Source organism: Phyllobates terribilis, unplaced genomic scaffold (genome assembly GCF_046119375.1).
Source record: "Phyllobates terribilis strain yellow unplaced genomic scaffold, ASM4611937v1 Scaffold_5__5_contigs__length_657084704, whole genome shotgun sequence".
Taxonomy (NCBI): domain Eukaryota; kingdom Metazoa; phylum Chordata; class Amphibia; order Anura; family Dendrobatidae; genus Phyllobates; species Phyllobates terribilis.
Window position 1 is genome coordinate 372,881,466 of NW_027362765.1, and position 13,657 is coordinate 372,895,122.

At 42.7% G+C, this 13,657-nt stretch overlaps 1 protein-coding gene and 1 long non-coding RNA gene across 3 annotated transcripts in view; one reads left to right on the plus strand and one right to left on the minus strand.

Annotated features, from left to right (window-relative positions):
- LOC141273222 (uncharacterized) overlaps positions 1-13,657 on the plus strand; it is a 67,931-nt gene that overhangs the window by 26,538 nt on the left and 27,736 nt on the right. Inside the window, exon 6 of the mRNA XM_073684792.1 lies at positions 327-1,723. Within this exon, the coding sequence (XP_073540893.1) occupies positions 327-1,723 (1,397 nt within the window). The remainder of the gene's footprint in view (positions 1-326; positions 1,724-13,657) is intronic.
- The window catches only part of LOC141273223 (uncharacterized), an 84,695-nt gene continuing 72,265 nt past the window's right edge, over positions 1,228-13,657 (minus strand). Inside the window, exons 2-3 of one of the 2 annotated variants that reach the window (XR_012322078.1) lie at positions 9,582-9,674; positions 1,228-3,744 (exon numbers count right to left, since the gene is read on the minus strand). This is a non-coding gene — a long non-coding RNA (uncharacterized lncRNA). Of the gene's footprint in view, positions 3,779-9,581; positions 9,675-13,657 lie in introns of both variants that reach the window. The other variant, XR_012322077.1, reaches the window with a different exon arrangement.

Genomic DNA, 13,657 nt, shown 5'->3' on the forward strand with positions numbered 1-13,657 from the left:
TGCAGGCTGATCTTAATATTCTGGTAAGGTCCATGGATATTGGCCCCCTCCCAGGCTAATAACACCAGCCCCCTCAGCCGCCCCAGAAATGACGCATACATCAGAATGTTACATTTTTTTTTACCCAGGAATCATTCTTACTCATGATAGGACTCAGATGAAGGTAAAGCCATTTTCATGTTCAGATTATAGGAAATATTTTAGTCACAAATTACATCTTGATTTGTGGTTTAAGCTGTAATTTCAATCATGTTCGGGGAAAATGTTACAAAATAGAAACAGACTTTCAAGGTATTATAACAAAAAAAAATTTTTATTCTTGACAGGTTACTGTACCATGAACACAGAGGGACAGATGATATCGTCAGATTTTGAAGCAAATGATCTTAGTATCATAAAAGCTACGTATGAAGAGCAACCTATTATCACATCACCTTCTAATTCATCACAAACTGATAAAATGTACAGAAGTCTTATAAACCATCAACCGGTTCACAAAGGAGAGAAGCGATTTTCATGTTCAGACTGTGGAAAATATTTTAAACAGAAATATCTTGTTATACATCAGAGAATTCACACAGGGGAGAAGCCATTTTCATGTTCAGAGTGTGGGAAATGTTTTCCCACTAAATCACATCTTGTTTTCCATCAGAAAATGCACGCAAAGGAGAGACCATTTTTATGTTCAGTATGTGGGAAAGGTTATATTCAGAAATCACGGCTTATTAGACACCAGAGAAGTCACACAGGGGAGAAGCCATTTTTGTGTTCAGAATGTGATAAACGTTTTACAAGTAAACCCCAGCTTGTTATACATTACAGATGTCACACCGGGGATAAGCCATATTCATGCAAAGAATGTGGGAAATGTTATGCAATTAAATCACATCTTGTTACACATCAGAGAATTCACACGGGTGAGAAGCCGTATTCTTGTTCAAAATGTGGAAAATGTTTTTCCCAAAAATCATATCTTATTATACATGATAAAAGTCACACTGGAAGGAAGCCTTGTTCATGTTCGGAATGTGGGAGATGTTTTACCAAGAATTCACTTCTTGTTGCACACCAGAGAATTCACACAGGGGTGAAGCCGTATTCATGTTCAGAATGTGATAAATGGTTTCGCAATAAATCATATCTTGTTGCCCACCAGAGAATTCACACAGGAGAAAAGCCATATTCATGCCCAGAATGTGGGAAATGTTTTACTCATCAATCAACTCTTCTTACACACGGGAGGACTCACAAAAAGGAGAAGCCTTATCCATGTTCCCAATGTGGAAAATATTTTAAGGATAACGGACAGCTTATTATACATGAGAAAAATCACACAGCGGAGAAGCCATTTTCTTGTTCAGAATGTGGGATATCTTTTAAACAGAAATGGAGTCTAACTAGACATCAGAGAAGCCACACAGGGGAAAGGCCATTTTCATGTTCAGAATGTGGGAAATATTTTAAGCTGAAATCGCATCTTACTACACATCAGAAAAGTCACACAGGGGAGAAGCCATTTTCATGTTCAGAATGTGGGAAATGTTTTACAAATCAATCAAATCTTAATACGCATCAGAAAATTCACACAGGGGAGAAGCCATTTTCATGTTCAGAATGTGGGAAATGTTTTATAAATCGATCATATCTTGTTAAGCATCACAGAATTCACACAGGGGAGAAGCCATTTTCATGCTCAGCGTGTGGGAAATGTTTTACACAGAAAATAACACTTCTTAAACATCAAAAAATTCACATGAGGAAGTAGCAGTTTTCTTTTTACAATAACAAATCGGACAAGATAGAAAAAAAAAAAAAACATTTACGGTCACAATAAAGTTAAATATACAAGAGAAAAGAGACAAAAATTGAAAACTAAATGATTGTGAAATGCATGAAATTATCAATAGATTTCTGTTAATTCTATTTGCTTTTGGTTAAGATAACAGCCCTACATATCAACCATGTGCGTACAATATTTCACGTTAATATACTGTATATAATTGCACCTGAAAACTTGTTTCTGCTCGTTAATAAAAGTTTTATTAAAACTTTAACTATTATAAAACTGTATGTGTTTGAGCCCGTTTGTTTTTTATATATTATATTATAGCCTCAAAACCTAATGTCGTTGAGGGAGAGGTAATGGGCATTTTATGTAGAGGAAAAGGAGAATTACACCATAGATCCCAGATATTATTCAGTGTGGTAGGAGATACTCTAGTGTTGTAGACAATCATTCTATATGGGATTGTTAAATACACAGTGAGTGGAAAACTAAACATACTGCCATACAGTACATCAATTACTGCTCTAGTTTTGCTTGCTTGGAAAATAGTCTCAAGTAGTAGTAGTAAACGCATAGCTCTCGGATTCAGCAGAACTGTCTCGATCTGAGCTAGGAGTCCCGCTGTCTCAGGAGGTCAGGGCCATGCCCCAAGTTCTACTCAGTGAGCGATGTCCTCGCTGCAGTGGTCTTCATTGCTACGTAGCTCTTCCTCCTCAGGGGATTGGGCCGGCATCTCTACTATGCACACAATTGTATTCAATTTAAATAAAAAAATATTTTCTTTTATGTGATAAAATCTCACCAGGATTTGAACCCACAACCTGCATCATTGTAGGCAGTAGAAAAAGCTGAGAACCTCAGCCTGCACTAACAAGTATACTCCCCTCTTATCTCCTCTTCCCACAATCGTATACAAAATTTCTCCCGTGCATCCCCCCCACTCTGGAACTCTCCACCCCAACACATCACACTCTCGCCTACCGTGGAAACCTTCAAAAGGAACCTGAAGACCCACCTCTTCCGACAAGCCTACAACCTGCAGTAACCACCGCTCCACCATACCGCTGCACGACCAGCTCTACCCTCACCTACTGTATCCTCACCCATCCCTTGTAGATTGTGAGCCCTTGCGGGCAGGGTCCTCGCTCCTCCTGTACCAGTCTCCGACTTGTATTGTTCAAATTTATTGTAATTGTTTGTGCTATGTATACCCCCTTTCACATATAAAGCGCCATGGAATGAATGGCGCTATATTAATAAATAATAATAATAATTATATATACTTGAAAGTGCAGTGTGGGCTCTATATACCAGTGCATGTATAGTCCCTGTATTCTAGAGGGAAAATAAAAGTAAGTTTTTTTCTTTTCTTCGTTTAGTGGTCTGTATTTTACAGGTTGTAATTAGTTTTTCAAAAAGATTTGTGAGACCCTGGTGCAGTGGTCCTATCGGTAGTCCGTGAGCTCTGCAAACTTCCTGCTACCTGCTGGCATAGAATGACCCAGGCATGAACTTGCACCGTTCCAACCAATCAGAAGAGGAGCCAGGAATGCCGACAGTTAGGAGGAGCTTTGAAGGGCTCTGATCAGATGACCATTGACTACCGATGTGGCCATTGGTCAAGGTCCCATAAGTCTTTTCGATTAATTCTAGTTGTAATGATTTATACTTTTTTTTTTAAGGGGAGGATGTAGTGAACTAGCGTGGTAAAGCTTCTTTTGATTCCTTCTCTTATACTTTTTTTTACTCTTTTGCAAAATAAAATCAATTTTTATGTAAAAAAAAATGTTTGTTTGTTTGTTTTTTACGATTATTTAAAGCAGCACTCCAATAAAATATTTTATTCTCTAGCCCCTCTGCCATCTGTATTGTGTACTTGGTTAATGCATTAGTATATTTACTGATTGTCGTCTTCCCCGGTCATCAGCGCCTTTCTGGTTCTCTTCTGCACCACATGCCTGGAGGTGACAAGTCAGAACCACACAGCGTCATCTGTTTGGACCGAATTTTAAATCAAATAGCCAAAAGGTCAAAAATTCCATTTTAATTAATTCAAAATAAAACATAACTTTTAATTGTTAAATTAAAAATCTAAGTAACTATTGCAAGTCACAATGCTTGGTCCTATCTATGTATGACGAATCCACAGCGGTCACATTGCTGCGCTAGTTGGGTCATTCACTTGTAATACACATTAGAATAGATCTACTTATTTGGTGTACTGGTCCAGTAGGCTCACATGGTATCACTAAAGTAGAACAGAAGGCTAGCCGTTCATTATCTAACCATGAGGGATTGTATCTAGTGATGAGCGAGTACTAAAATACTTGAGTGCTCGGTACTCGAATCGAGCAGATCAGATGCTCGGACGGGTTTTACTTGAGTACCGAGTATATTGGTAGTCAATAGGAAACTCGAGCATTTTTCTGGAAGACTCTAACAGGAGGACTGGGGGCAGGAAAATCTCTGAAATTGATGGGAACAGCATGGGGGAAACCCCTGGACACATCTCTGACTCCCAGGTCGCTCCTGGGAACAATGTTCTCAGAGTATTACTCCACTTTTTTTGGACTGAAAATAAAACATATTGACTATCGCCTATGACTACAGTAGATGACATTGTAGAGGGGGGAAGAAAACTACACTCACAGGTAGTCACCGGTAAATGTAATTTTAACATTTCACTACTTTATCTTGCATGTCGTGTGTGTGACATGGTCAGACAGAGGGGGGTATTCCTCTGTGACTGAACGGCTCTCCCCAACTTGGGTAATTATGCTGTAACAGCTAATGGGATTTTTGATTCTATGGTGGTGTTGCATGGGCACTTTTTGAAATGTGTTGCCACTGTGGCTAGAGACTCGCTTATTCTTTGGTGCCCATGCTACACCACTGATTTTCAACCTATATCCCCTCATTAGTATAGCTATATATGGGTACTTTAGTGTAACCCCAGCGTAATAATTTCCCTTTATGACATTGGTTTTGTGTCTTGTAATTCCAATAAACTCTGTGTGGCTATAATTTTCTAAACCACTAGGTGGCACCATAGTACTGTATTGTTTATTAGTACTATTTATTTTAATTACTCACTTATATAGCGCCATTAATTCCACAGCGCTTTACAGACATTATGGGCACTGTCCCCATGGGGGATCACAATCTAGATTCCCTATCAGGATGTCTTTGGAGTGTGGGAGGAAACCAGAGAACCCGGAGGAAACCAACACAAACACAGGGAGAACAAACAAACTCCATGCAGATGTTGTTCTTGGTGGGATTTGAACCCTGGACCCCGCTGCAAGGCTGCAGTGCTAACCACTGAGCCACCATGCTGCCCGGCACTTTACTAGGCACTTTAACCCCTCATGAAATTTGTTATTTAAACATTCTAAGGATTCATCTGAATAAACGCTTATGCCACTTTGATGCCTATCTTTGCAATAACTCATACTTTTTTAATGTTGAACCCTGTTTTTAATCATGTTTAAATAAAGACTTGTGATTTTATTAATAAGGTCTCTATTCTCTTCATATCAGTTTATACAGTGGTGGCCAAAAGTATTGGCACCCCTGCAATTCTGTCAGATAATACTCAGTTTCTTCCTGATTGCAATCACAAATTCTTTGGTATTATTATCTTCATTTAATTTGCTTGCAAGGAAAAAACACAAAAAGAATTGTACTAAAGCCAAATTGGATATAATTCCACACCAAACCTAAAAAAGGGGGTGGACAGAAGTATTGGCACCCTTTGAAAAATCATGTGATGCTTCTCTAATTCATGTAATTAACAGCACCTGTAACTTACCTGTGGCACCTAACAGGTGTTGGCAATAACTAAATCACACTTGCAGCCAGTTAACATGGATTAAAGTTGACTCAACCTCTGTCCTGTGTCCTTGTGTGTACCACATTGAGCATGGAGAAAAGAAAGAAGACCAAAGAACTGTCTGAGGACTTGAGAAACCAAATTGTGAGGAAGCATGAGCAATCTCAAGGCTACAAGTCCATCTCCAAAGACCTGAATGTTCCTGTGTCTTCCGTGTGCAGTGTCATCAAGAAGTTTAAAGCCCATGGCACTGTGGCTAACCTCCCTAGATGTGGACGGAAAAGAAAAATTGACGAGAGATTTCAACGCAAGATTGTGCGGATGGTGGATAAAGAACCTCGACTAACATCCAAACAAGTTCAAGCTGCCCTGCAGTCCAACTATCCGTCGGCGTCTGAATGAAAAGGGACTGTATGGTAGGATACCCAGGAAGACCCACTTCTTACCCCGAGACATAAAAAAGCCAGGCTGGAGTTTGCCAAAGCTTACCTGAGAAAGCCTAAAACGTTTTGGAAGAACGTTCTCTGGTCAGATGAGACAAAAGTAGAGCTTTTTGGCAAAAAGCATCAACATAGAGTGTACAGGAAAAAAAAAGAGGCATTCAAAGAAAAGAACACAGTCCCTACAGTCAAACATGGCGGAGGTTCCCTGATGTTTTGGGGTTGCTTTGCTGCCTCTGGCACTGGACTGCTTGACAGTGTGCATGGCATTATGAAGTCTGAAGACTACCAACAAATTTTGCAGCATAATGTAGGGCCCAGTGTGAGAAAGCTGGGTCTCCCTCAGAGGTCATGGGTCTTCCAGCTGGACAATGACCCAAAACACACTTCCAAAAGCACTATAAAATGGTTTGAGAGAAAGCACTGGAGACTTCTAAGGTGGCCAGCAATGAGTCCAGACCTGAATCCCATAGAACACCTGTGGAGAGATCTCAAAATGGCAGTTTGGAGAAGGCACCCTTCTAATATCAGGGACCTGGAGCAGTTTGCCAAAGAAGAATGGTCTACAATTCCAGCAGAGCATTGTAAGAAACTCATTGATGGTTACCGGAAGCGGTTGTTCGCAGTTATTTTGGCTAAAGGTTGTGCAACCAAGTATTAGGCTGAGGGTGCCAATACTTTTGTCTGGCCCATTTTTGGAGTTTTGTGTGAAATGATCAATGATTTGATTTTTGCTTCATTCTCTTTTGTGTGTTTTCCTTGCAAGCAAATTAAATGAAGATAATAATACCAAAGAATTTGTGATTGCAATCATTTTCAGGAAGAAACTGAGTATTATCTGACAGAATTGCAGGGGTGCCAATACTTTTGGCCACCACTGTATGTTAATTAGGAGATGCTTGAATAATTTGGCCTACTTATCGGTGTATTCTTTCCACAACTCTGCAGCAGTGTGCTTTTTGTCACCTAAACAAATTAGTTTCAGCAGAGCCTGTTGCCGCTTCACCGATGCAGTGCTTCCAGTTTACGACTAATATGGACGACACGCTCCGAGATGACAATTCGGAGATTGAGGAGGAGGAGGAGAACGTGCAGTAACTGGTGAAGGAGGTGGAAACCCTGATGGAAATAGAGCCTATAATCTTTGTTATCGGTAACACGTGTGCCATCGCAGGGTCCAACTGGGTCCTGGACTCCATAAGGTTCACCCAGTGTGCCATCAGGGAAATGTAGCGTCCTTGACCACAAGCTCTTTTCCATGTGTAGGTCGTTAAGTGGACCTTCCCAGTGACTGTGTTGGTCAGGGCACTGGTGATGTTATGGGACATGTGCGGGTGTAAGGCGGGGACTAGTGATGAGCGAGCATGCTCGTCACTGCTTGGTACTCGCCCGAACACCTCACTGCTCGAGATGCTCAGCGAGTATTTCCGGGATACCCGGGCGGGAGCTCGAGCATCAGGTATTCCACAGCTATATATACATGTAAATGAACAGTCCTTCTGAGGACTAATCCAGCTGCATATATTCCTGGTGATAGCAGGAGTTAGGCAGGCTGGGTTTGTGGATAGTGTATACAGCAAAATAGGGTCCATTGCATGTTCTGCCGCTGACCAATACTATTCATTAGGTGCCCAAAGTGACTTATAATTATTGGGTATCCACACTGGACACGTGGCAAGAACTGGCTTTCTACGCCGCTAGCGTTTTGACAGAGCGGGTTTTTAGTGCCGCTGGTGGAATTATAACTGAAAAGCGCATCCGCCTGTCAACTGAAAATGCTGACAGGCTGACTCTTATAAAAATTAACAAGGGCTGGATTGGGCCAGACTTCTCAACACCACCGGATGATAGCAGTGTAACAAACTCAAATCCAGTGGCTTTTGGGGGGTCTATACTCATGCACCTCTTCACATCCATACATGGGTATACCCTTCCAGATTTTGTCTATTTTCTGTTGTCCTCTTCCTTCTTCTCCTCATCCTCTGCCACCATATCACCAGGGTGACTGTGATGCAACACCCACATCATTTTTTAAGGGTGTTTATGATGCCTGTGTAAGAGGGTGACCAGGATCTGGTCATGCACCTTGTCTGTATATATACACATAACACTATATCCTGTCTTAAATGTAAACATGTGTTATTATCAATTGCCTGATGTGTCAGTTATAGGGTCAGTATAGGTTAGTGCAGATGGGATATTAGAATAGTAGAAGAGTAAGGCTAAGTGGGGGCACTATAGCTTAAAGCAGATATAGTTGCAGGTTAGGAAAGAGTTAAGGGGTTTGTGAGCTGCTCAGTGTGGGAGGAGCAGATTCAGTGAAGCACAGAGACATTTCCTGGTTGCAGGCAGTTCTAGAAGAAGAGAGAAAGATGTAAGGTGATAACAGGTGGTGGTCCAGGGGGCACCGTTGGCACAATCTGTCCAGCAGAAAAGGACCCGTATTCAGATAATCTGAAACAGACATTTCTGTACGTTCGGGACCTACGGTCCACAGGATTCACAGTGAGGTGTGTGTCCAAAAGCCTTCATTGAAGGGGAAGTCGGACGGGAAATAGTCAGTACGGGATTCTTAAAACTGCGAGGGTCTCATAGACCAGGAACGTCCGCTATGGAAGGGATAGCTCAGGACAAACGGACAGAGAACATCAATACGTGCGGTGTATCAGACGGTAACCCTGGAATAGTATGTGATCAATGCTGTATGCTGTGTGAAGATGATTACAAGTGTTCTAGTAAAATTCTTTTTTATAAAACGGAATGGAAGTTCCTAAATGTGTGTGCGGCGGTTCCTGAGGTGAAAGAACCGAAGACAACAGAGAGCTGCAATCAAAACGTGAGTGTTCTGCACCACACACACAGCACAGGAGATTTGGGACATTTATCTTTGTCATGGGAACACATCATCCGTTTGCCACAACTACTACCCTGAGTCTCTTACACCTGTAGGAATATTTTATTCCTAGGGGTAAATGTTTTAAGTGCATGGGCATTACCAGTATAGGAGACCAACTCCTTAACAATTCTGAACAGCTAATCACAGCATTTCTCAGTGTTTCAGGCAATCTGATTGTCTGAAACACTGATGTGCAGTCTAGGATTGGTGCTCTAAGCCAACGATCCTAGGCTGTTGCGTAGCAATGCAAGCCCTGGCCCCAGCATGCTCTGATTGATGCAATTGACAATAACATCGATCGCACCAATCAGAGCACGTAACCGCATGGTGACCGGGGGCTGACAGGGCGGTGACCGGCCTGTGACCTGCCTATCACTACCCTGTGACCCCCTGTGATGGCAGCCCTAACCCCAGCCTCTTCTGATTGGTGCGATCGATGTCATCGTCGATCGCACCAATCAGAGCCCGTGACCGAGCGGTGAACGGGCAGTGACCGGCCTGTGAGCTGGCTGTCATCGCCCTATCACCCCCCTGTGACCGCCCTGCATCTCCTCACAGTTGCTAAGGATTAGTACAGGGCGGTCATGCTGCTGATCGCTGGTGTGACACCACAAGACCTTCTCCTACCTCCTCGGTCTGCTGCTCTAGTCTCCTGCTCCGGTCTGCTGCTTGGTCTGCTGCTCGGTCTGCTGCTAATCCGGTCTGCTGCTCCTGCTGTTGCTGAAAGAAGAAGAGAGAAGGCTTTGGTAAGTACATCTTTCTTCAACCACCCAATCCCCCCCCCCTCTTTTTACCCCACAACCCCTTTCTGCCAATGAGCGCTGAACTACTGATCAGTAGTTGATTGCTCGTTTTTTGGCTTTTTTTTTTCGAGCATTCTGCAGCGTCCGAGCGCTGATCAGTGACTACATCACTGATCAACGTTCGTGCTCATTGGTTTCCAGGACTTTTTTGTCCCTGTCCATTTTTTCTCCCCCTTCCCACTTTGCACCACCTCCGTGCGTGCATCCAGCAGCCGCTAAGCATTGATCGGTGACGCAAATCACCGATCAGTACTCGTGCTCGCTACTTTACACTTTTTTTCCAGACTTTTTTTTTCTTTTGTAGAGGGCGGCCGTGCTGTCGGTGCTAGGCCTTGTGGTCTCACAGATACATGTGACACCACAATCTCTGCTCCTGCTGTGACAGAAGACATCAGACAGAAGAAGACAAGACAACTTGATCCCTCCTCATCCACTCCATTCCCACTCTCCCCCCTTCCTCCCTCCCCACCCCACCGTTCTACCACTGAGCACTGATCAGTACTTGATCACTCAACTTTTAGCAGTTTTTTTTTCGCATTTCCTGTAGGGCCGAGCGCTGATCAGTGACCACAGATCACTGATCCGCACTTGTGCTCGCTGATTTACACTTTTTTTTCCACCCCTCTTTGCACCATACTTCCGTGTGCACATCCAGAAGCCGCCGAGCGTTGATTAGCGACGCAGTTCACTGATCTGCAATCGTGCTCGCTGTTTGCACCACCTCCAGCTGTTCCTTTTTTTATCATTTTCTTTCAGAAAAAAAAGTTTACACCAAGCACATTGACACACAAACACACTGAATAAAGTACTGACATGCATACACCACATACATAAAAAAAAAAATGTCCTGCTCGTCACAAACCCGATACTCAGTAGAGGAGGCTTACGATTTCCTTGCCTCCGACACTGACAGTGAGGGAGAGGATCCCACCTTTCTTTCTTTTTCTGACTCCTCATCCTCGTCCTCTTTCTCCTCAGGTGCTGCTCAACCGCCACGCAGACGCCCCAGGAGAGAAGATGAGCCAGTGCCCCCCATTACTGACACCGTGCGGACCTTGCCCCCTGAAAATTATGAGCCAGTGATTCCTGATTTTGTAGCGGAATCAGGAATCAAGTTTGACACCACTGGCCTCACAGAAACAGACTTTTTCAAAGTCTTTTTCTCTGAGGATTTTGTAAACCTCATGGTGGGCCAAACTAATTTGTACACTCAACAATTTTTGGCAGAAAACTGCTCTTCATAATTTTCTAACTGGTCTCCTGTAGACGCAGTAGAAATTATGAAGTTTTAGGGCGTGGTCCTTCATATGGGAATCCTGAAGAAGCCAGAAGTTCGGCAATACTGGAGTGTTGATGTTTTGTATAACACTCCAGTGTTCCGAATGGTCATGACCCGGACACGTTTTGAGGCTATCCACAAGTTCTTGCATTACAACGATAATGCAAGGTGTCCTGCACACGATGACCCGAACTTTTCAAAGTTCGGCCGGTCATCGAGCACTTCAACAACAAGTTTGCTAAAGTGTACGTGTCCCAAAGGGACATCTGCGTGGATGAGTCCCTAATTCATTTTAATTTATAGAACCGAGGACACTAACATAATAGGGGTAGGGATCAACCAATAGCACACCAAAAAGCATATAAGGAAAGAGAAAACAAAAAAGTGACGCGCAAGAAACACTGGGATCACCATAATGAACTATAATTAAATTTTATTAGAGAAAAAAAAGATGATTATGAACAATTTAAAAACATTTAAAAAGCAAAACATGTTATGATAAATCCGTTCCATCAGATGTGTCCATGATAAGACAAAAACACCTCTCCTCCAATGTGACCTCAGACTGAATTAGCTGTATTAGTATACCAAATTCACCAAGTACGCTAACGTAAAGAGAATTAATCATGTATGAATCATGACCTACAAAGATAATCAGAGGGCCTTTCTAGAAAAGGAGCAGGCAGCAGTACTGTAGAGGACATGGTGGATAAGTGCTGCATGGTGCTGGAAGTTTCAACAGACCTAGTGCCCAACCGTGAAGGTGGCACTAGTACCTGGCCTTGTTGTGGTGGTGCTGTCATGCAAATCATTGACCCAGTGTACCGTGAAAGACATGTACAGTCTCTTGCCATAATTGCCGCTTCTATGTTGATGGTGGAGTGCTGCTGACCACACAACAACAATTCCAACGATGGGCCACCATGTGAGTGTTCAAATCAGGGACAGTTTTCTTCAAGAAATAATGTTGGCTAGGTACAGTACAGACCAAAAGTTTGGACACACCTCATTTAAAGATTTTTCTGTATTTTCATGACTATGAAAATTGTACATTCACACTGAAGGCATCAAAACTATGAATTAACACATGGAATTATATACTTAACCAAAAAGTGTGAAATAACTGAAAATATGTCTTATATTCTAGGTTCTTCAAAGTAGCCACCTTTTGCTTTGATGACTGCTTTGCACACTTTTGGCATTCTCTTGATGAGCTTCAAGAGGTAGTCACCGGAAATGGTTTTCACTTCACAGGTGTGCCCTGTCAGGTTTAATAAGTGGGATTTCTTGCCTTATAAATGGCGTTGGGACCATCAGTTGTGTTGTGCAGAAGTCAGGTGGATACACAGCTGATAGTCCTACTGAATAGACTGATAGAATTAGTATTATGGCAAGAAAAAAGCAGCTAAGTAAAGAAAAACGAGTGGCCATCATTACTTTAAGAAATGAAGGTCAGTCAGTCCGAAAAATTGGGCAAACTTTGAAAGTGTCCCCAAATGCAGTTGCAAAAACCATCAAGCGCTACAAAGAAACTGGCTCACATGAGGACCGCCCCAGGAAAGGAAGACCAAGAGTCACCTCTGCTTCTGAGGATAAGTTTATCCGAGTCACCAGCCTCTGAAATCGCAGGTTAACAGCAGCTCAGATTAGAGACCAGGTCAATGCCACACAGAGTTCTGGCAGCAGACACATCTCTACAACTGTTAAGAGGAGACTTTGTGCAGCAGGCCTTCATGGTAAAATAGCTGCTAGGAAACCACTGCTAAGGACAGGCAACAAGCAGAAGAGACTTGTTTGGGCTAAAGAACACAAGGAATGGACATTAGACCAGTGGAAATCTGTGCTTTGGTCTGATGAGTCCAAATTTGAGATCTTTGGTTCCATCCACCGTGTCTTTGTGCGACGCAGAAAAGGTGAACGGAAGGACTCTACATGCCTGGTTCCCACCGTGAAGCATGGAGGAGGATGTGTGATGGTGTGGGGGTGCTTTGCTGGTGACACTGTTGGGGATTTATTCAAAATTGAAGGCATACTGAACCAGCATGGCTACCACAGCATCTTGCAGCGGCATGCTATTCCATCCGGTTTGCGTTTAGTTGGACCATCATTTATTTTTCCACAGGACAATGACCCCAAACACACCTCCAGGCTGTGTAAGGGCTATTTGGCCAAGAAGGAGAGTGATGGGGTGCTACGCCAGATGACCCGGCCTCCACAGTCACCAGACCTGAACCCAATCGAGATGGTTTGGGGTGAGCTGGACCGCAGAGTGAAGGCAAAAGGGCCAACAAGTGCTAAGCATCTCTGGGAACTCCTTCAAGATTGTTGGAAGACCATTTCTGGTGACTACCTCTGGAAGCTCATCAAGAGAATGCCAAGAGTGTGCAAAGCAGTCATCAAAGCAAAAGGTGGCTACTTTGAAGAACCTAGAATATAAGACATATTTTCAGTTGTTTCACACTTTTTGGTTAAGTATATAATTCCACATGTGTTAATTCATAGTTTTGATGCCTTCAGTGTGAATGTACAATTTTCATAGTCATGAAAATACAAAAAAATCTTTAAATGAGAAGGTGTGTCCAAACTTTTGGTCTGTACTGTATCTTCCAATGAGCCTGAGC